Below are 23,192 nucleotides of genomic sequence, written 5' to 3'. Positions count from 1 at the left end.
AAAACATTTTTTAATAAAATTTTATTTTTTACTAAATATGGGCAAAGATGTAAAGGGAAGTATGAACACAATTAGAAAAATGGGATGTTTTTAAAGACAATCAAATAGAATCTCTACAGTAGAAAAACATAGTATCTGAAATAAAAAACATGACTAGAGGGGCTAAACATAACAGAAACTATCCATGAAGAACACAGGAAAAGAAGGTCTAAAAACAATGAACAGAACTTCAGTGGCCTGTGGACAATAAATGGTCTAACATTTGTATGAATACAGTCTGAGAAAAATAAGGGAAAGAAAATATTTCAAGGCATAACTGTCAAAACTTTCCAGATTTCATGAAAAATTACAACCAAAAGAGCTAAATAAATCCCAAGCAAGAAAAGTGCAGAAAACTTCAACAAGGCACATCATAACCAAAATAAAAATTGATGATTAAGCAAACACCTTACAAGCAGTCAGAGAAAACACATCACACACAAGATAATAAGAATAAAACTGACTTCTTGTCAGTAACAAGCAAATCAGATGGCAATGCAACATTACCCTAAAACTACTCAGATAATACCCTAAAAACATGTAATTTTATATTCAGCAAAAACATCTTTCAAACATAAAGGCAAAATAAAATTTTTAGGAAAATAAAAGCTAAGAATCAAAACTCAACCACATCAATAATTTCATAAAGTATAAATAGTCTGAACACATTCATGAAAAGTAATAAATTACAGAAAAACTATAGTGAGGGAAGAGGGGAAAGCAAAACCCAACTATAAGATGTCTATAAGAAACACTGTATATAAAACCACAGATGACAAGCATAAAGACGGAAAAAGATATATCATGAAAATATTAATTATAAGAAAGCTGCTATAGATAAATTATACCAGGGAAGTTACTTCAGAAAATGGGATATTACCAGAGGTCAGAGGAATATTTCACGCTGATAAATAAAAGCTGAATCATCAAGAAAATGTAAAAATCCTGGGGCACCTGGGTGGCTCAGTTGGTTAGGTGACTGACTTCGGCTCAGGTCATGATCTCACAGCTCGTGAGTTTGAGCCCCGCGTCGGTCTCTGTGCTGACAGCTCAGAGCCTGGAACCTACTTCAGATTCTGTGTCTTCCCCTCTCTCTACCCGTCCCCTGCTCACGCTCTGTGTTTCTCTGTCTCTTAATAATAAATAAACGTTAAAAAAATTTAAAAAAAAAGAAGAAAATGTAAAAATCCTAAGTGTATATGCAACTAATAACAGAGGTTCAAAATACAAAAACTGACAGAACTGGGCTGCCTGGGTGGCTCAGTCCATGATCTCACAGTTTGTGAGTTTGAGCCCTGAATTGAGCTAGCTGCTGTCAGCATACAGCCTGCTTCAGATCCTGTCACCCTCTCTCTCGAAAATGAATAAACACTTAATAAAAACAAAAACGAGCAAAAACTGACAGAACTAAAAGGAGACAGAAGCATTCACACTGTCGATAATTTTAACACTCATCTCCCAGGAAATCCTGGAACAATTATGTATAAAAGCAGTAATGATACAAAAATTTTGAACACTGTCAAATACCTTGGCTTGTTATTAATAAATATTGCATTCAACAATAGTAGAGCATACAATGTTTTCAAGTGTGTATGAAACATTCATGAAAACCATATGCTGAGCCATAAAACAAATCCTGGTAAGTTTAAAAGAACTTATATAGACTATGTTCTCTGACAACAATGGAATGAGATAAGAGTAATAACTTTAACAATAATACTAATATTAAAAGATACTTCGAAAGAAAACACAGTCAGATATTAAACAGCACACTTCTACATAACCCATAAACAAGAAATCATGAAGGACATGAGAAAATATCTTGAACTAAATGTTAATGAAAATTCAACATCAGCAAACGTGTGGGATACATCTCAAGCAGTTTATCAGAATTTATAGCTTTATATGCTGACATTAAACAAGAAGGAATGTTTAAAACCAATGGCCTAAGATTCTATTTTAAGAGGTCTGAAAAAAGAGCAAAGTAATGTATAACAAGAGCAATATATAGACATCAAAAGTGAGTATATGGAGATGGGAGTTTGTTCTAGTGTCCCTGCATTAACTAAAAAGTGGTAAAAGTACTAATTTACTAAATTAGTAATAATGAAAATTATAATCTTGGGGTGCCTGGTGGCTCAGTCAGTTAAGTGTCCAGCTCTTGATTTCAGCTCTGGTCACGATCTCATGGTTCATGGGTTCGGGCCCTGTGCTGGGCTTTCTGCTGGCAGTGTGGAGCCAGCTTGGGACTCTCATATTCTCTCTCTCCTCCCCCCTCTCTGCTCCTCCCCTACTCACATGCTCTGTCTCTCTCCCTCAAAATAAATAAATATACATTTAAAAAATAATAACTAAATAAAATAAAATTATAATCTCTAGTGTAATCACTAAGAGAACAGAAGAAGTATAAAATACCAAAGTAACAGTATGCAGAATACTGAATAGTAAACAATACTCAGTCAAATCAATTGAAAAAAAAAGTAAGAAAGGAGGAAGGGAAACAAAACCAAACCAAATAGGCAGGACCTATAGAGACCAATTTAATACACTGCATATTTAAACACAATCATATCAAAATTATATTTAACATAAATTGAATAAATGCACAAATTTAAAAACAAAGATTTTCACACTGGGGGGAAGAAAGTCCAAATGTATGTTTTTATATATAAAAAATATCTAAAATACAAGGATAAATAAGGACAGTTCAAGGCAGATGAACATAAGGGAAGGGAAGCAAAAATAATGTAAAACACAGAGGTAGACAAACCATAAGAGACTCTTAAATACAGAGAACAAACTAAGGGTTGCTGGAGGAGTGCTGGGTGGGGTGATGGGCTAAATGGGCGAGGGGCATTTAGGAGAACACTTGTTGGGATGAGCACTGTTATATGTAAACGAATTACTAAATTCTATTCCTGAAAATAAATAAATAAAATTAAAGTTACTATTTTTGCATTCCCCCCAAAAGAGAGGTTCAAGGCAAAATATGAGCCATACAAACCACAGCCAAGTGGAAGATGATTTTACAATGATTTAAGACCAAAAAAAGTAGACTTAAAGGTAAAAAAGGTACTTTATATGTTCAGTTGACCAGAAAGATATAACATCAGTAAGTATGCACTATGTAACAGTCTTGAAATATAAAAACACAGAATTATAGAACTGTAAGGAAAGTCATATCAATAATCACATTAGGTGTTTTTAATATACCTCTCTCCATAAATGAAGAAATAAATGGACAAAAGAGTACTGATATGGAAACAGGAGTATCATGATTAACCATGTTGACCTGACACACATAGAAATTCACATCCAACAACTTCCAAATATATATTATTTTCAAATGTGAATAGTGTTTATGAAATCTCATTAATGTTAGGCTAACAAATAGTGAAAATATTTCAAAAGTTTAAGATTATACAGAGTATATTATTTCTGCATAGTGAAATTCAGTTAGATATTAATAAGAAAAAGAAAACCAGAAAAACTTCATGTTTTTGGATATAAAAAACTTCCCTTCAAGAGATGATATTTACAAATGACATATCTGATAAAGGGTTAGTATCCAAAATATGTAAAGAACTTGTAAAACTCAACACCCAAAAACAAATAATCCAATTTAAACATGGGCAAAAAACATTGTTCCAAAGAAAAATGAATAGACATTTTTCCAAAGTAGACACATAGATGGCCAAAAGACACATGAAAAGATGCTCAACATCACTCATCATTAGGAAAATACAAATCAAAACTATTAATGACATCTCACCTCACACCTGTCAGAATGGCTAAAATCAACAACACAGGGGCGCCTGGGTGGCTCAGTCGGTTAAGTGTCCGACTTCGGCTCAGGTCATGATCTCATGTTCTGTGAGTTCGAGCCCCGTGTCAGGCTCTGTGCTGACAGCTCAGAGCCTGGAGCCTGCTTCAGATTCTGTGTCTCCCTCTCTCTGACCCTCCCCCATTCATGCTCTGTCTCTCTCTGTCTCAAAAATAAATAAACATTAAAAAAAAAAATTAAAAAAAAAAATCAACAACACAAACAACAGGTGTTGGCAAGGATGTAGAAAAAGGGAAATCCCCTTGCACTGCTGGTGGGAATACAAACTGGTGCAGTCACTCTGAAAAACAGTATGGGGGCTTCTCAAAAAGTTAAAATAGAACTCCTTATGGTCTAGCAAATTGCACTACTAGGTATATACCCAAAGAATACAAAAATACTAATTCAAAGGGATACATGCAGCCCGATATTTATAGCATTATCTAAAGTAGCCAAATTATGGAAATAGCATCCATCAACTCGTGAATGGATACAGAACAGTGGTCTGTCTACCTACCTACCTACACATACAATAGAATACTATTCAGCCATAAAAAAGAATGAATATTGCCCTTTACAACAACATGGATGAAGCTAGAGAATATAATGCTCAGTGAAGTCAGAGAAAGATAGTATCATGATTTCACTCATATGTGAATTTAAGAAAGAAAACAGGGAAAGGGAGAGAGAGAGAGAGAGAGAGAGAGAGAGAGGCAAACCAAGAAACAGACTCTTAATGATAGGGAACAAACTAATGGTTACCAGAGGGAAGCTGGGTGGGGTGGAGGGTGAAATAGGTGAGGGGGATTAAGAAGTGCACTTGTGATGAGCACCAGTTGTTATATGGAAGTACTGAATCTCTATACTGTATACCTGAAACCAACATTGCATTGTATGTTACCTAACTGGAATTTTAAATAAAAATTTAAAAAAATAAAAAGAAGGAAACTTTCCTTCAAAATAATCCATTTAGAGGGCATCATAATGAAAATTATAAGATAATTTAAGGTGACCTTTAACGAAAACATGAAATATCAGAATTGGGAGAATAAAATTAAAGGTGTGCTTAGAAGGAATTTTATGGCTTTAAATGTATGCATTAAAATGTATGTATTAGAAAAAATAAAAACAAAAATCAATGATCTAAGCACCAGCACAAGATTACAAAATGTGCAATAATTAAACGCAAAGAATACAGTGTACAAAAAGAAAAAGAGCAGAAATTAATGAAAACATGCAAGAGAGGTGATCATCTAATCATCTTCAACATATTTGTACCTTCTTGATTTCAAGGGAGTATACTGACAACCCCCCCCCCCGCCACTCCCCATCGTTGACTGCATAAGTAAATACACAATTTGTGCATCTTACAACTTTAATCACTATTTTTCTGGAGTTAAAGAAATTATCTGCCTAACTACAACCAAAAGGCTTGGCTTTTAATGGGGAGGGGGGAGGGGGGAGGAAAGAATACAGGACTTCGGATAAGCTTGTGAAGTGGGGAATTAATATGCAACTTTGTATCATGGTAAGAAATTGGAAGGTCTAATACCCTCAAATACAGGGAGCAAAAGGGGTTGACGGTCTCTACTTGAGCTCTGAGTTAAAAACAGTTTCCTAAGTATTTCACCACTAGCCTGCTCCACAGCCTCCATAGGTTTGGTTTTATTACAACAGTCATCAGAAAATTTCCAATAAGGAAACTAACATAAAATCAATTTAGACAGCTTTTCTTTTCAGGTCACTGGCAAATGCAAATAAGAAGTGAAGAAATAAACTCTCCAGCCAATCTATACAAAAATCTCACAGAAAAGTCTGCTAAAGTTTATAACCTAACATTGTAAAACAAAGGAATAATCCGCCATGAATCAGAGTGACTAGAATGAGTTGCAAGAGGCTTAAGTATTAGAACTGTCAGGTGTGTGTGTTTGTACACATACATTTAATTTTTGATCTACATTATATATATGTATATATTTAATTTGTACATAATTTGAATATTAATACAATATATTTTAAATATACATTATTTGAATTATTAAAAGCATAAAAGACCAAAAGGGCGAATTTGAAAAAATATAAAGAAAAGTTCTAGAAATTAAAACACAGACACTAGGGGCGCCTGAGTAGCTCGGTTGGTTAAGTGTCCAACTTTGGCTCAGGTCATGATCTCACAGTCTGTGAGTTTGAGCCCCATGTCAGGCTGTGCGGTAACAGCTCAGAGCCTGGAGCCTGCCTCAGATTCTGTGTCTCTTTTTCTCCTCTGCCCCCTCCTGACTCGCGTTCTGTCTCTCTCTCTCTCTAAACAAAATATTAAAAAAAAATTAAAAACACAGACACTGAAATAAAATTTAACAAGTAAATCAAGTAAAATATTAGATACAGCTGAAGAGTGACTAAGTGAACTGAAAAACAACCCTAAGGAAATTAGCTAGAATACTGCTCAGAATCTAGGTATTCTCAGATTTATTGCTGTTGTTATAGATTTATCATGTTCAGAAATCAATGTATAATAAAAACAGAACTTTATTTATTTGCTATTCTAAAGCATTTTTTACTCAGTCACAACTTTGCATGGGTATCTGTATGTATTATACTAAGGATTGAAGTATAAATAGTATCTATACAAAATGAGCAGCCATTGATCCTTGGCACTTGGCAACATGTACTTCAAAGGCTCAATATTTTAATTTATGTGTTACCTTAACAAAATCTCTATCAGTCTTCTCCTTCCATTCTTCACCAAATACAGTAGAAAAGGATCCTAAAGCTAAAAGAATAAATAGTATATTCAGTAAAATGGAATTATTCTTTCACTTACTTCCTTAGTATGTAGGTTTAGAAAAAACAGCAAAAGTACATTTACGTATCCTCTTCACTAAAAACTATTTCATAGTAAATGATAGAAAGTCATGATAATCTCTTCTGAAATACAGTTTTTTAAATTACAGAATTTAAAGAAAACTTATCTTTCTACAAACTAAAAATATACAACTCATTTTTATAGTATTTATACAGACAAAGTAGAAAAGAAGAATACTGTAACAGTTACTCTGCATTAGGTTTAATTTGTAGAGGAAAAAAAAAAAGTCAAACTAATGCTATTGCTATTAGGTTGCCAGAATTTTTAAATTTAAAATTTTTATATTAATTTCAAAAGTGATTGGGTAATAAATATTTCAAATAGGATAAGGCATTCTTTGGAAGTAATTCCCACAAATAAAATCTCCCCTAAGAAACATACTCAGTACTATAGTTTCTCTACATTTGATAAAGTTGTTTTAGAAGAAAAATCAAATCATGCATTTCAAAACCTTCTTAATAACACCCAACCCTTCAGCTCCCCACAACACAGGTTTAGGCATATAAGATGTTATATCATTTTATTTCTCCTTTATGTTGCTAGCTCATATTATTATCAGTTATGGGAACAGACAATAAAAGCAGTATGATACAAATGTCTGAAATGTGGGACAATAATAAGCATTAAGCCTTTAAAAATTAGGGAAATGTTTTTGGGGCATCTGGATGGCTCAGCCAGTTGAGCGTCTGACTCTTGGTTTTGGCTCAGGTCATGATTTCATAGTTTCGTGAGTTTGAGGCCCATATTGGGCTCTAGGTTGGCAGCACACAGCCTGTTTGGAATTCTCTCTCTCCCTCTTTCCCACTTGCGCTGTCTCTGTCTCCTTAAAAATAAACAAACTTAAAAAATTTTTAAAAAAAGGGAAGTGCTTTTATCAACCATGAGATTAATTCTTTAATGAAAGCTACTGCTTTTGGAACACAGAAAGAAAACTATATAGTGGCAATAGTTAACAGAAAAACTAGTTTTGTGAACATAATTCTTTAAAAAACAAAAGTAAGCATCCTTAATGGATATGTTGTGATCAGCATATACATTTTCTGTTGTAAAAAGATTTATTGAATGTTTGTATTCTTATTATGCCTTAGACCTAACATTTCCTTAATAGTGAGTTAAGCAAAAGTTTGTTAAGTATTTAGAGTAAGAATTTTCATTTAAACCTACTAAAAAGGATGAAGAATAAATTTTAACATAAGTTTATCAATTAATTTCAATATTGATAATAGGGTCATGAAGAAATAACAGAATAGATGTGGAAGTTTTTAATAAGTAAATAAACTACAATGACCTAAGGAAGAATTTCATAAAATATCACACTTACATATAAAATAGCCACTTAATTAGAAAAATGAAGCCCACATTCCACTAAAGAGAAATAAGATTTTGTTTGTCCTGAAAAAACCTTATAAAGAAAAACTTCACTGGGAAAAGAATACTAGATGGAAATCTAAGATGGAAAAATTACATTTTGTCAAATAGAATTTTTATTATATTCTTCAAACATACCAAAAATATAAACATTCTACATTTTCTAAAGGAAGTGTCATGTATATTTATCTCTTATTAAAATCCCATGCCCTAAAAATAAATCAAACTGCTCAAAAGCCTAACCAAATCAAATATATTCATAATCCTCAGAGATCTAATGAAAAATCACTGCTTTAAGTATAGTGTCTTCATAAAGTCCCCAAGTACTCTGAACTCTAAACTTCTGACTGTTGGTATGATAGAAATATTCCTTAAATATCATTTGCTAGATTATTAGTTTTTGATTGCTATACTGCATAAGATAAATAAAAGTGACTAAAAAATGCATGAAGATAAACTAGGTCTGAAGAATGTCAGACCTCAGTAAAGCAAAACTGGTAAGATAACTTTTATTGTATATACACATGTAATCCTATTCATTGATTAAATGGTCAAGATGTCACTAAAATTATTCTGGTTTGAGAATATTTTTTCTAAAAACTTCATTTTAAGGTTTCTAAATGTGAAAAATTTAAACTTTATTCCATTTAAATGCTGAAATGTCCTTAAAAGACCAAAACAAAATATCAGGAACCATAAAACATGAAAGTGAGACAGAAATCCACCAAATTTATATCTCCAAAGCTATAATTCAAACTGAGAAGTACTTTGTTCCTCCCTCATATAACCAACAAGACTTTCAGGCAGGGTAAAAAACTAATTTCACTTTTGTTTAAACATTTCAAAATTGCCTTCATACAACCTTAAGTACCTGACAAATTCTAAGTTATCCTACTACTTAGTCCCAAATAAAATTATGTTTGAAAAGTATACTACTTGACCCAAATTGCAGAAAAATGAACTTATTTGCAAACATGTTAGTATTTAAGGATAAAAACAATAATAGTCACAAATCTATAAAATACTATAAGAAATTCTCTCTCAAACTGTGTCTACTGTGCTATACATAGTGCCGATATGATAAAATAATTTCAATATATCAATACCTTACCTTTTTTTTTTTTTCCTCATGTATCTGAGTTGTTGGGAAAGACATTATGCAAAGTTTGGTCTTGAACAGCTGAGTCCCTTCCCGAGGGGATAAATTAAATCCCTCTCTCCACGTAACTATGTGCACCCAGAATTTCCTTTTGATTCATGCTATCTACCCTATTTGGGATCACCCCCATACCTTACCCATTAGTAGTTTATACTGCTGGCAAAAGAGGTTACAATGGCGTTCAAATAGAAGGAGGGTTGAGAAGAAAAAATTTTACATCAATAACATTCAGCCAACATAGATATTTTAAAAAGAAAAACCATGAGTGGAAAAATTTCGAAACATATTTTCTAAATCCCTATTAAACTACAATTAGAGAAATGAGCAATTTAGTCTTAAGAGTAACCTAGATTTACAGAACATATATAATTTAACTTATGAAAATCTTTGAAGAGCAAATCCTATAAGTAAAAAGGACATGGAATATTTGGTAACTCTTATTTTATTTAGGCAGCAAATTTAAATACATTGACCTAAACTTTTAACTAAAAATAATAACACGCACTGCAAAAAAAAAATTTCTTGCAGGTCCCAGTCTTTTCTATCAGGATTTTGTATCAAACAATCTTCTAACATCAAGAAACCTATATTATTACTCTAAGAAAAACCCAGGATTTTTATTGCAAAAGTTCTAGTGAGGTAATTACTATTCAAATATTTAAAGTTAAAAAAACAAATATTCATTATCTTAAATAGCACATTTAATATAATAAAAGCAAATAAAGAATGCTATTATACTAATAAAAAGTACTTTTCTCCTTAAAAACCTTTTTAAAAATCCCTAAGACCTTTACAGACTGATCATACAATAGGTTCAGCTTAAAACTTACTGTCGTCAAACACCCCGGCATTAGCAAGTAATAAAGTGATGATTTTAGGGTCTTTTTCGAGTTGCATGACGTGCTTGCTTTCATTTGATAGAAGAGTGCATACATTAATAGCAAAGTCCACTTCATTTGGGAGTCCAGATAACAGTGAAAGCACCAATTTATTATAATCATTTGGCGAATTGAAGTCCATAGATAGCCCATAACTTTGACGCAGATAATCTAAGACAAAAACAAAAACACCTTAAGTATATCAAGGATTAGAAACCATTGTGGTTAATATCTTGCAAATACAAGACAGAGGCTTGTTTTCTTTTATGAAATTTAAATTGAGTAGAAGGTTAAAAGAGTTCAACTTTCTAAACTTAAGTGAAAATTACATTCTTCAAAAAGTATTAAAATACAAAAAATGTACTATATCCTCTTGGATATCATTACCAAATTATTATTGTATCATTATTTAAATTTACCTACTCTGTACGTTTTACTCCTGCACTTCAAGAATCTATTTCTAATTCTTATACACTACTAAGCCAGGGACACTGATTCTTTTGAAATTTTGACAATATCATGATTTTAGACACATTGTCTACCTTCTTTACCTAACTATAGGAGAATTATTACTTTTTTGGTCAGATTTATCACAATAATTAACACAGTAAAATTCATGCTTTTTAGTTCTATGAGTTTTGACAAATGAAGTCTTTTAACCACAACCACAATGAAGATACAGAATATTGCCATCACCCACAAAAGTTTCTTTATGCTCTTTTGCAGTTAAGCCCCTCTTCTAACCACAGACAACCAATGATCGACTTTCTGTTCCTATACATTTTTATTTCAAAATTCCAAATAAATGGAATTATATAGTATGTAATCTTTTATGTCTGAGTTTATTCATTTAGCAAAATGCTTTTGAGATTAATATCCATATTGAGGTATATATTAGTAGTCTGTTTTTAATGCTATAGTGTGGGCATAACACAATTTGTTTATTCATTCCCTAGTTGAATGACATTTGAACTGTTTTCAGTTTTTGGCACTTATGAATACAGTTGCTATAAACATTCACATATTCGTACAGAAATATTTTTTCACTTCTCTTGCATTGCTGGGCCATATATAAGTGTATGTTTAACTTGGTAAGAAACTGTGAAGCTGCTTCCAAAGTGGCTTATAACATCTTGCATTTCCAGAAGCAATCCAGAGTCCTGTTGCTCTGCATCCCTGTCAGCATTTTAATATCGTCAGTTTTAAATAATCTGAATGTGAGTTATTTATCAAGTATTTGTTCTATATTTCTTCCCAAACAGTGGCCTATCTTTTCAGTTTCTTAACAGTGTCTTTGAAGAGTGTAAGTTCTTCATTTTGATGAAGTGTGATTTATAACTTTTTACCTTTATGGTTCACGATTTTGTATCCTAAGAAATCTTTGCCTGATCCAAGGTAACTAAGATTTTCTGTAGGACAATTAATTCAAAACATCTTCAAAACTTTGAAGGTAGGAAAGATGGACTTACAGTAACATATAATCATAATATATAAGAAAATGTCAGTTTAGGCCTTGGTAGCTATGTCCTCAGACATATGCTCCAAATACATTTTCACATAAAGATATTAACTAGTTAATGGGAAGAGGTAAGAAAACAAGAAATAGAAAACTTCCAGATGAGACATTTCAGAAACACATGAATTTTTTAAAGGATTTTTTTTCAACCTTGCTAAATGGAATGCAAATAGAAACCTACTGTCATAACATGCCACAGAAGAAAATCATATAGGTAAGAAATTTCTTTATTTCCCACTGTAGACAGCTGAGGCAGCACCTCTTCAATTCTAAAATATTCTAGGAATTTCTCCAATAATATAATAGCAAAGAAGGGCCACAACAGAGTTATAGATTACTATGACAGATTCTTTACAATATTTAAAATTAAATAATACATTGTTTATTTTCTACAATCCTGATAAATGAAATTTCTAATAACAACATAAGATAAACATAAAATCTGGAGAAAAGGTAACAAAACTTCTGTGAATGTAGGAACAGATTAAGCTATTCGTGTAAAATCTGGAGAAAAGGTAACAAAACTTCTGTGAATGTAGGAACAGATTAAGCTATTCGTGTCATACACTGGAATTGATGATGAGATGCCAAGTTTTAGGAATAGTTTTTAGCTTCCATGAAACTTTCGGGCAAATCTCTTGAATAGAAAAGAATTGGGAACCCAACTCAACATCTGTCACAGTCTTGTTTATGTGCTTTCAATATGACCTCAGAATTGTTGGCGTTTGCTACTGGACAATGACAGATGCTGACACTCAATTCTGTTCATCCTTACCTGAGTGACTTTGTCAAACACATCTCCAAATAAAATAAAATAAGTAAATATGATATTAACAAAAGTCCTTTAATTGTATCAGGCTTGGTAAAGATTTCTAACATAATGTAGGAGAAAATGTTTCTAAGATTTTAAGATCTTCTCTCCCTTCCCTTCCCCAAGGAAATAGGATTTGAACAGCTATAATTTTATAACTGATATAGGATTAGAAATTTATTTTCAACATTCTTGACTCAAAGTTTACACAAACAGATCACTGCTGACAAACTTATAACAAGTATAAGTAAAACTGCACTCCATATCAAATGTCCTAGGGCTATGGCCAATTGAAATTTCTTAATTCAAAATATTGTTTAAGAATAGCTTTTTTATGGGGCGCCTGGGTGGCGCAGTCGGTTAAGCGTCCGACTTCAGCCAGGTCACGATCTCGCGGTCCGTGAGTTCGAGCCCCGCGTCAGGCTCTGGGCTGATGGCTCAGAGCCTGGAGCCTGTTTCCGATTCTGTGTCTCCCTCTCTCTCTGCCCCTCCCCCGTTCATGCTCTGTCTCTCTCTGTCCCAAAAATAAATAAACATTGAAAAAAAAAATTTTAAAAAAGAATAGCTTTTTTAAATATCAACAATTTAAGTGTCTCTAGATAAATATATTGATCCAAATACATTTGTCCAAACCTACATAGAAAATACGGCCGTATGATCAAAGAGGTAGACACAAATCTTCTATAGGTTCTAACTAAAATTTCCTAGAGATTCTTAATCTACCAGTAGGTAATTTTAATTTGGTCTTTACTTAAAACACACCGATACACACACAAATTGACAGCTATGAAGCTTACTCTATTTACCTTAATGACACTTGAAAAGAATCTTAAAGAATTTGTTTGTATAATGATAATTGTGTTAATTTTCAGAACACTGTCATAATGTTGCTATGCCTACTCCTAAAAACAACACCTTCAAATTCATAAATGCTGCCCTGAAATACTATCTCTTTTCAGTTTGAATTAGGTATGTTGTAGTTTGATGTTCCCTAGCAATTCTTACTTCCTTTCCTTTCCTGAGTCCCCAGTCTTGATTTTGTCAAATATGCTACATGTTACATACTACTCAGATTCTACTTTTAAAAGAGACAACACATATATGACAGCATATCAGAAAGAAGTTACTTTAACGAAGTTAAGCAATTCTGTCATTCCCTTAACTTGTATAGATCTATCAATGGCTTTCACTAGGCTTCTGAAATACCAGAAATATTTCACATCTTTTTTCCTTGGGGTCATTAGTTTAACTAGGAGAGGAAAAAAAAAGAAAAAGAAACACCAGATCCAGAAAAAAATTCATTTTAAACAAGAACAAAAGTAGAAATGGGTCAATATGGGTAGCTGTAAAAGCAGACACCAAACTCTATTTAAGTTACAAGAATGGACAGTTTTGCTATTGCTGTAATATAGGAACCACGCAGTTATATACAGTTGAAATGCTCTTAAAGGTCATTAATATAATGTCTCATTCAATGTAGAAATACCCTTTATAGTAGCCTTGAATAAAATAATGGTCATTAGCCCTTTTTAGGAATAGAGAGTGTATATTACCTAACAAGTCACCCCATTTTATCAGCTTAAAGTATTTTCAAGATTTTCTACATGGTGACTTAAAATATTCTCCTTTAAACTTGGCTCTTGAGGTAATTAACTACTTAATAAACATAAAGTGAGGTTTGGTTTGTACTCATCACCACCAAACCCTGCCCCCATTATACAAAAGCATCATAATGATGAAGCCTCTTCTAATAATGATCAGATTCTAGAAGATTCTGTGTCTTACTGAACAGGGAAGAAATACAGAGTGAAATTCAACATGAAAGAATATTAGAAAATAGATCATGGAAAATAAAATTAGTGATACTGATACAATGAGAGAGCTTAATGATTATCTAGAAGAGACTGGGACTAGCACTAATGAAGAATAATAAATATCTAAAAAACTGTGTACTTTGTCAATAATATACCCTTGAAAAAAACATACCTCCTCTTTTTTTAGGCCAAATGTTGGTGACTGAAGAAAAGAGATGTTTCATCTCCTCAGAGTTCTTTTCCTAGTCATCACGGTCCCAATACCCAAACTCCAAATACTGGAACCCCCATCTACTCTGACTTAATAACCTCTTTCTTAGACTTTCAACCTGATTATTTCCAATTTGAGTCCTGCTCTTTTTAGCCGCAGATTCCTCTATAGCCATTTTAAGAATGACTTAAATGGAAAAAAAAATCTTATCCTTGGTACCATGGAAAAAAATACATAGTTAGAAATATTTCTGAGGAATTCTGAGACTGGAAATGACAGTAATTGTAGAAAATCTAGTAGACGCTATCTGAGTATTCTTGGCCTTCCTAATCCTAGGAACTTCTCATTTTCGTGACTATTCAGATTAAACTGACCATTAGTCGAAAAGGAAAAAAAAAAATGGAAAAAACTTCACTTGAAAGTATGGGTATTTCTAATTCTGAAAATTCCTGCAACTAAAAATCTTATACAGCCTATTACAGAAAGGACCCTTATATCAATTAGATGTGGATCTTTGAAAGTTGCACATGCAAAGTAAAGGATTAATTCATTGGATGATGTCTATTTTCCTAATTCAAAACTGTACAATTTCCAATGATATTTACCTGATACACTGTGTTGCTGGTAATTGTAGGAAGATGGAATTGCACCAATAGGAAGCTGTGGCTTTGGATTGCCTGGTGGTACCTCATCATCATCCTCCCCAAAATGATGAACTTTCTCGTATTTTTCTAGGTAACTGAAATAGAAAAACACAGCAGAGTTTTACAAATAGGTTTACATCTTATTTTTTAACTCCTACCTACCACATGATCTGTTTTCCTTCCCTAGAGGCCCTAAATTAAAAAAAAAAAAAAAAAAAAAAAAAGATACCACAAGCCTCTTAGGTTAAACAGTCACATCAACTGTGATACTACAGACAAACTCAATGCAATGGTTCTAAAGTGTTTTTATATTTTCTCCCTGGTGCTCTAGTGGCTAGGATTTAAAAAAAAAAAAAAAAAAAAAAAAGTTTTTATATTTTCAGAAAAGACCACTCCACTACTCAAATAAAAATACAAAAGTAGGTAATATCAAAGGACAAACACATGTACATGAATGGGAGAACATATCATTTACCAATTAAAAAAAAAAATTATCCACGGTCATTTATTTTTTTTTTAATTTTTTTTTTTTTTTAATTTTTGAGACAGAGAGAGACAGAGCATGAACGGGGGAGGGGCAGAGACAGAGGGAGACACAGAATCGGAAACAGGCTCCAGGCTCCGAGCCATCAGCCCAGAGCCCGATGCGGGGCTCGAACTCACGGACCGCGAGATCGTGACCTGGCTGAAGTCGGGCGCTTAACCGAATGCGCCACCCTGGCGCCCCTATCCACGGTCATTTAAAAGCCAAGAGAAAATGAGAAGATTCTCTAACCTTGGTCTCCCCTAATCTCACTCACCAGAGATAATCACTAACCAGGTTCACGTGGTTACTGGAGTATATTTTCTGTGCAAAATTTTATTTAACAGTATGTTTTAGAGATCTAAGTATGTCAATACATTAGTACTACTTCAGTTTTTTCTTAACAGCTGTATAATATTTGATCCTCTTCATATATCATAACCTAATTAGATCTCTAGTGATACATTTAGCTACTTTCAGTTTGTTTTCTGCTATTACAAATCATGCAGCAGGAATAAGCTTAATCTGTTTGAATTTTTTTTGTGCAAATTTGTTTGAATATTTTCCTCTAGATAGGCATTGGAAATGGTATGCCCATTCTAAATAAATTCCCATCTAAAAGTGATGGCATAATATATTTTAACTAATTTATAAGATAGTTCCTGTATCCCCTGCTGTATTATCATTACTGGGTATGATTAATCCTCTTGATGTTAATTAGAATTAAATTTCCAAAATTCTCAATCTATCATCACCTACCAGTTTATAATAAGATTCCCAGGTAAGCTTTTTAAATGGGGAAACAACTGATCAAACCCCTGCCAAATACAATGCTGCAGCTAACAAACTTGCTACTGTACTTCACAAATAAGGTGAACTGATTAATACAGTAACTTAAATTTACTACAGAAAAGTTCTAGATGTGATTATTTTATGGATCACCCCTTTTACCTTTCCTGATCCAAGCAGATACTAAGTTCATTAGTAGACATTTTCAAAGTCCTATAGCTACCTACCCTTTGCTTTTTAGTTACAGACAGCTGAGATGAGGAAGGGGATTATCAATGAAGATATAGGATGATCTCAGAAGTATTATTTTGAGTACCAAAACTTAACTTTCAAGGTGGGATAAATGGAAACTATAATTTTACAAATATGAAACAGGGAAAATCATTACCATTCCTTATCTTCCCCTTTCAGTCTTATAAGGCACAGTAATTCACATCTTTGAGCCTGAAAAGGAATTAAAATGTCCCTTCCCTTTCCTTCTAAGTTCCCCATATAAGCTCAATTTGAACAAGAACTCGTTCCTAGCTGGCAGTTTGATAACTAATGGATCCAACACTTTTCTGCTGGAGATACAGCCGACTAAAGCAGAGACGTGTGTGCAGATACAACCCTTGGGCATTGAGAAGAGTATGCAGCTGCATACATTTCATCCTGACCCTGGGGATGTCTGCGGCAGATAGATTTACAGTCTAAAAACATAAAACAAAAGGATGATTAAAAAGAAGCAGTCTCTCTCCAGGATAGACCCACAATGGACTTAAATAGGTAAATAAATCAAGCCTATTCTTTTTGAATTTTTAATGCAGATATCATAAAAAGAAGAGTATATATAAATTTAGACACAAACAGCTGCTCAAAAATTATGTGACATATTTTCTGCAAATGAAGGATTATCTACACTCAGGTAATAGTATTGATAGAGGTATTTCAGAGAGTATAGTCTTTCAGAATTGATTGAACTCGTTGTGGAATGGTTAAACACAAACTCAAATATCTTCATTAAATAATTTTTATCTAACTATAATCAAAATAACAATAAAGATGTAGAATTTTTTAAGTTTATTTTGAGAGAGAAAGAGAGAGAGAGAGCACAAGCAGGGGAAAGGCAGAGAGAGACGGAGAGAATCCAAGCAGGCTCGGCACAGAGCTCGATCCCGCAAGTGACCTTGAGATTCCATGGGGCTCGATTCCATGAATTCTGAGATCATGACCTCAGCTGAAATCAAGAGTTGGATGCTCAACCAACTGAGCCACCCAGGCACCCCACAGACAAAGAATTTTAAGATCAAAATCTTCCATTAATATGTTTAAGATACTCTTTATAAATCTGTTATAACTGAACACAGCAGATTTGAAATTTGGGCTTGTTTTTTTTTTTTTTTATACCCAAACTGTGGTGCAAGCTAGGAGTGCCTGACAACAACACAAGCACTATATACTCATAATAAATGGTGTATTCTATACATAAGACCTTTTATAACTCAAATTTTCTTAAAATGTTAAAAATATGACCTCTGTCTGGTCCCTTGACACATTCCTCCAGATTCTTTGTATAATTTCAATCCCTAAAAATCTGTGCTTTAGGCAAGTTGTTATGATTTTTGAAATTTTTATTTTCCTGGCTTGAGGGCCAGTACTTGTTCTCACTGTTATGATTAAATATTTCCAACTAAAACTCAACCTCTCTTAGTTCAACCAAGGTTTTGGCACCCAGTTTTGATCTCTTGTCTCTCACAATAAACAAGCACAAAGTCTTTTGGCTTTTCAAAGAGTTATATACTTCTAAAAAGTAAAAAGTAATAACAGATAAGAGAAAGCTGCTAAAATACAGAGTTACATTTCAAAGTCTAAGTTTTCTAATTTAATTCTCTATCATGACTTAGAGCTTATACACTAACAGATATTTTGTGTTCACTCATTAAACTATAAATGCTAGACTGCACATTTCACTCTCTTTCTTCTCAAACTCAATGACATCACTTTGAACAGCTAATATATGAATCAAACCAGTATTTACTACATTTCTATGGTAATCTGCCTAGCACACTACGTATTTTGTTTAAGTTTATTTATTTATTTATTTTGAGAGACAGAGAGAGAGCACATGAGCTGAGGAAGGCCAGAGAGAGAGACAGAGTGAGAGAGAAAGAGAGGGAGAGAGAATCTCAAGCAGTCTCCACACTCAGTGCAGAGTGCCATGCAGGGCTTGAACTCACGAACCGTGAGATCATGCCCTGAGCAGAAATCAAGAGGGGGACACTTAAGCAACTGAGCCACCCAGGTGCCCATACACTACATATTTAACTGAAGACTGGTAAAATATTGAAATCCAGATAGGAAAAGATTCAACTGGGATGAGTTTTATCTTCTTTTTCTTCAACTTGGCATTAATTTATTTTATAGTAGATTCTATATCACAGGTTACAGACTCAGAGGAAGGCAAATATGAAAAGTTGGCATGTAATACAGAAATTGTTTTAAATGGCACTGTTAATTAAAAGCCTTAATAAGTGTGACCAATCCCAATACAATGCAGGGGGGAGTGGTAAGAGTCCATTTAATATAGCATCAAATAAGAGCACCTAGGTGGCTCAGTCAGTTGAGTGTCCATCTCTTGATTTCATCTCAGGTTGTGATCCCAGGGTTGTGGGATTGAGCTGTGCCTTGAGCTCCATGCTAAGTGTGAATTCTGGTTAAAATTCTCTCTCTCTTTGTTTCTCCCCATTCTCTGCCCCTCTCTCCTGTTCCTGCCCTCTCTCTCTTAAAAAACAAAAACAACAAAAACCCCCGCATCAAATAATATGCATGGCTTTATCATGAATGTGGGAAAATTTAACCTCTTGCAATATTTGACAGATTAAGTACATTAAAAAAATAAATTAGGTTTGTTTACAAGATTTGAGTATAATCGCCACTAAGATTGATTTATTAGACATACAATGATTTTCTTTTCAAAACTCCATGGAAATTATAAAACTGATATGTATCAATTCACACAGAAAATTATAGTAAATTTAAGATTAAATATTATATATGGCACATTCTTTAACCATAAAGCAATTCAAAGAAAGTTTTTTCTAAGAAGGAAATTAACCTCTTGGAAAATTAAAAATAACTCTCATGACATAAAATTCCAAACCTATATGCAATTATCTTCACGATCCTCTTCTAGATTATTTTAAAGCAATTCTCAGATATCATATAATTTCATCTGTACATATTTTGGTAGAGTTCTTGGAGATTAAAATCAACATTAATAACAACAATCAAGAAAAACTCTTGATTATTCTTGGATGAAGGAAAAAATTCAAATGGATATGATTAGGAACACTTCTATGTAACAATTTTTTGAAATGGTTTTAGTTAAAGATGACAGTTCAAGGACCCATAGTCATCTCTTCCCTTAAATCTAATTGCAATGACCTCTAAAGAATAAAAATAGAGGAATACAGCATTATTTGTAAGTTAATAACTTTTAGAATTTCTGGTCCCTTAAAAGCAACGTCAAGGATCCACAAGACTAACTTGCAAAACATATGAGAGAGTAATGTGATCTAGTGGAAAGTGGATGAGATCCTAGGCCAGAACACATAAAAGGCAAGTACAGTTTGGATTTCCTTCAACCACTAAGGGATTAATAGAAAGTGAAGGTGTGTCTGACAACGGGATCTAGAGACTGTCAATTATCTAAAAAGAACTTACAGAAAGGTGGGTTGAACTCAGTGGTTGTTCAGGGAGGCAAAGTCATTTATAAACTTCACCTTTGAGGTTCTTTGTCAAAATAAACCTGAAGACCCCAGGAGTGTGGGGCACCTATGAAAAGTACCAGCATGGACAGACTGTCATTAAGTATCAACAGGTATTGGATCTCTACTGATGTGCTCTATAAATACACCAGGCACAAAATCAAGTGTGGTGGCTTTGGGAATAAAGATAATGAAATTTCTTTGCCCAGGATTATTCTCCCAAAAAGGGGGCATGAAAGAGTAGATATGACAATGTAGAAGATAACCTGGGTAATGTAGAAGGCAAGCCTGAGAAACTGTTCCACATGGAAAAGAAAAGAACTAATGAAACTCATGGATAAAAATGAGATATTTACGATAAACAGGAGACCAAACATAGATCAAAAAAACCCAAACAAACAAAACACCTGGTGGTCCTCCAGGAAAGACTAGAGTAAAGGGAACAGAAGTGATAATCACTGTCATCATAAAAGAATTTCTTTAGCTAAAATGTGTAATATGTACATCAAAAAGCTCCCTGGAGCTGGGATATGAGGGCACATGGTTCACCAGGCAAAATTAATGAAAAGGGAAAAACAATTAGACATAACCCGATAAAAGATTTAAGTTTCAAAGATAAAGATTACTAGGAGTATTCAGAATCACTGCCATTACCCAAAAGTTAATAGAACAGTCAACTAGACTTTGGCTTCTCTTCAAAATTAATTGTAGAAGATAATAAGCAAATATTAGAGTTCTGAGGAGGAAAGTTATTTCACAAGAAATCCCTACCCAATCATGTTGTTCAACTAAGACAACAGAAATTCATTTTCATATATGTAAAGACTCAGAATAAAGCAATATAGCTCTTTAGGAAAAAACACACACCCACACACACACAAATAAGTACAACTGACCCCTGAGCAACAGAGGGGTCAAAGGCACCAATTCCCACACAATCTAAATCTGCATTATAACTTCTGACTTCCCTCAAACTTAATTACTATAGCCCACTGACCAGAAGCCTCCCCAGTAACATAAACAATAAGTTGACACACATTTTGTATTTATGTTACATATTGTATTCCTATAATAACATAAGCTAAAGAAAATAATAAGGAAGAGGAAATACATATATAATACTGTATTGTACAAAAGATCCACATATAAGTGGACCTGTGCAGCTCAAATCACGTTGTCCAAGGGTTAACTACACTCTAATGGATAGATGAATCAAAATTAACAAATGGTTAAAAAAACAATAGAGATGAATGATAACCTACACAGAAACTATTTAAGATATTAGTATCACTCATAACTATTATATTTCAAAAGAGAATTCAAATGCCATTGGTAATTATGAAAGGAGAACCTAAAAAATGTAAAACTATTAAAATAATTTGAAAAAATATGCCTGATACAAAGTTTAAGAACTTGAAAAGAGAAAGAAGTAGTGATAGAAAACATAATACTGTTTATACAGAATAAATTTATACAGAATAAGTGAAAAAATGGATTTATTTTCATAGTTAAAATTAAGGAAAATATGTTCTTTGCTGTGTTTCTCATTTTTTTTTCAAGTGTTTAACAGCATAATTAAAATCAGACTAATTACTGGGGCGCCTGGGTGGCTCAGTCGGTTAGGGGTCTAACTCTTGGTTTTGGCTCAGGTCATGATCTCACGGTTTGTGAAACCGAGCCTGCATCAGGCTCTGCATGGATGGCACAGAGTCTGCTTGGGATTCTCTCTCTGCTCCTCCCTCACTTGTGCTCTCTCTCTCTCTCTCTCAAAATAAATAAATAAACTTAAAAAAAAAACTGTTAGCAATCCAAATATTCATTAATGGTAGTATAAATAAAAACACTGTGGCACATTCAGGCAGTGAAATATTATATGGCAATGAAAATTAGTAAGCTAACATGGATGGATTCAAATGGCCATCAATAAATTGTTAAGTAAAAAAAATAATTTCCAAAGATTATATAATTCCACTTATACAAAGAGCATAGACAAGCAAAAAAATTTTTAATATAATTTTTAGCAATAGACAAGTGGGTGCTAACACCACAAAGAAAAGCCATATAACAATTATCACTTAGAAAAGAAGCGAGGGTTTACCCCTTAAGAGAGAAATGCAATCAAGAAACACAAGCAACTTCAAAGGTATTAGTAGAGGTTTTGTTGTTGTTCTTATTTTGGTGTAGATAAACCTGTATATATTAAGCTTGTGTTTATATTTCACAACTAAAAAAATTTTTTTAAATCAGAAAAAAAGTAGAGTTATTTCAAACTTTCAAATAAAACAAGTATTCCCATTGCTATATAAAATGTTTCCAGTTATAGAAAAAGATTAGAAGCTCTCCGAAAACCGTAATCTAGCAAAATTTGACAAACGTCATTAAAAACTGCAGTTAAAAAAAGATTACATATATAAATACTGGAAAAATAATCTATTAATATATATGAAACACACTCAAGAAAAGATTTTATTATAGAAATCCAGTAATAGTTCAGTATTAAAAATTTTTTTAATGTCAAACTCACTTATAGATCAAAGGAAAAAATGGTATTATCTAAACAAAGGATGCCAAAGGTTATTATGCTTCATTTAAAAAATAATAATTAATGAAGAATTCTAGAATACTGCTACTTTTGGATCTCTCATATGGCCTTTCATTGTGACATTCTAGCAAAGAATTTCCAATCTACCTCCTTTATCAATACAAGCTTCCTCAGAATATCATACCTCAACCCGATGCAGGTACTTGCTTCTGTAGAAGAGTACCCTTCAAAATGGGGCACACACACAAAATACTCCAATAGGGAAAGATATTTCACTTAGGAATCCACACTGTCTTCTCCCTCCCTCACTCCATTATCAGGCAGTCCAGATGTTACTCATTTGATGTGAGACAATGTGGGGGGCTAAGAGTGGAATCCTCATTCATTCATTAGCTTTTGACCAGTGGAACCTTAACTATATGTACTAATAACGTCTATGTATGCCCAGGTTAAGGGGATTTAAAGA

General features: G+C 33.2%; 1 protein-coding gene across 2 annotated transcripts in view; it reads right to left on the bottom strand.

Moving 5' to 3' along the window:
* The window catches only part of ARID2 (AT-rich interaction domain 2), a 169,781-nt gene that overhangs the window by 63,689 nt on the left and 82,900 nt on the right, over positions 1 to 23,192 (bottom strand). For both annotated transcript variants that reach the window (XM_047064920.1, XM_047064921.1), the window contains exons 4-6: positions 15,088 to 15,221; positions 10,083 to 10,301; positions 6,565 to 6,632 (exon numbers count right to left, since the gene is read on the bottom strand). In XM_047064920.1, coding sequence (XP_046920876.1) covers positions 6,565 to 6,632; positions 10,083 to 10,301; positions 15,088 to 15,221 — 421 coding nt within the window. The remainder of the gene's footprint in view (positions 1 to 6,564; positions 6,633 to 10,082; positions 10,302 to 15,087; positions 15,222 to 23,192) is intronic.

This window comes from Lynx rufus, unplaced genomic scaffold, assembly GCF_022079265.1.
Source record: "Lynx rufus isolate CCGP_SWC_20201006 ecotype Redwood Valley unplaced genomic scaffold, mLynRuf1.p SCAF_7, whole genome shotgun sequence".
NCBI classification, from domain to species: domain Eukaryota; kingdom Metazoa; phylum Chordata; class Mammalia; order Carnivora; family Felidae; genus Lynx; species Lynx rufus.
Note: the sequence above shows the minus strand (reverse complement) of the source record. Positions and strands in the feature narration are given on the sequence as shown.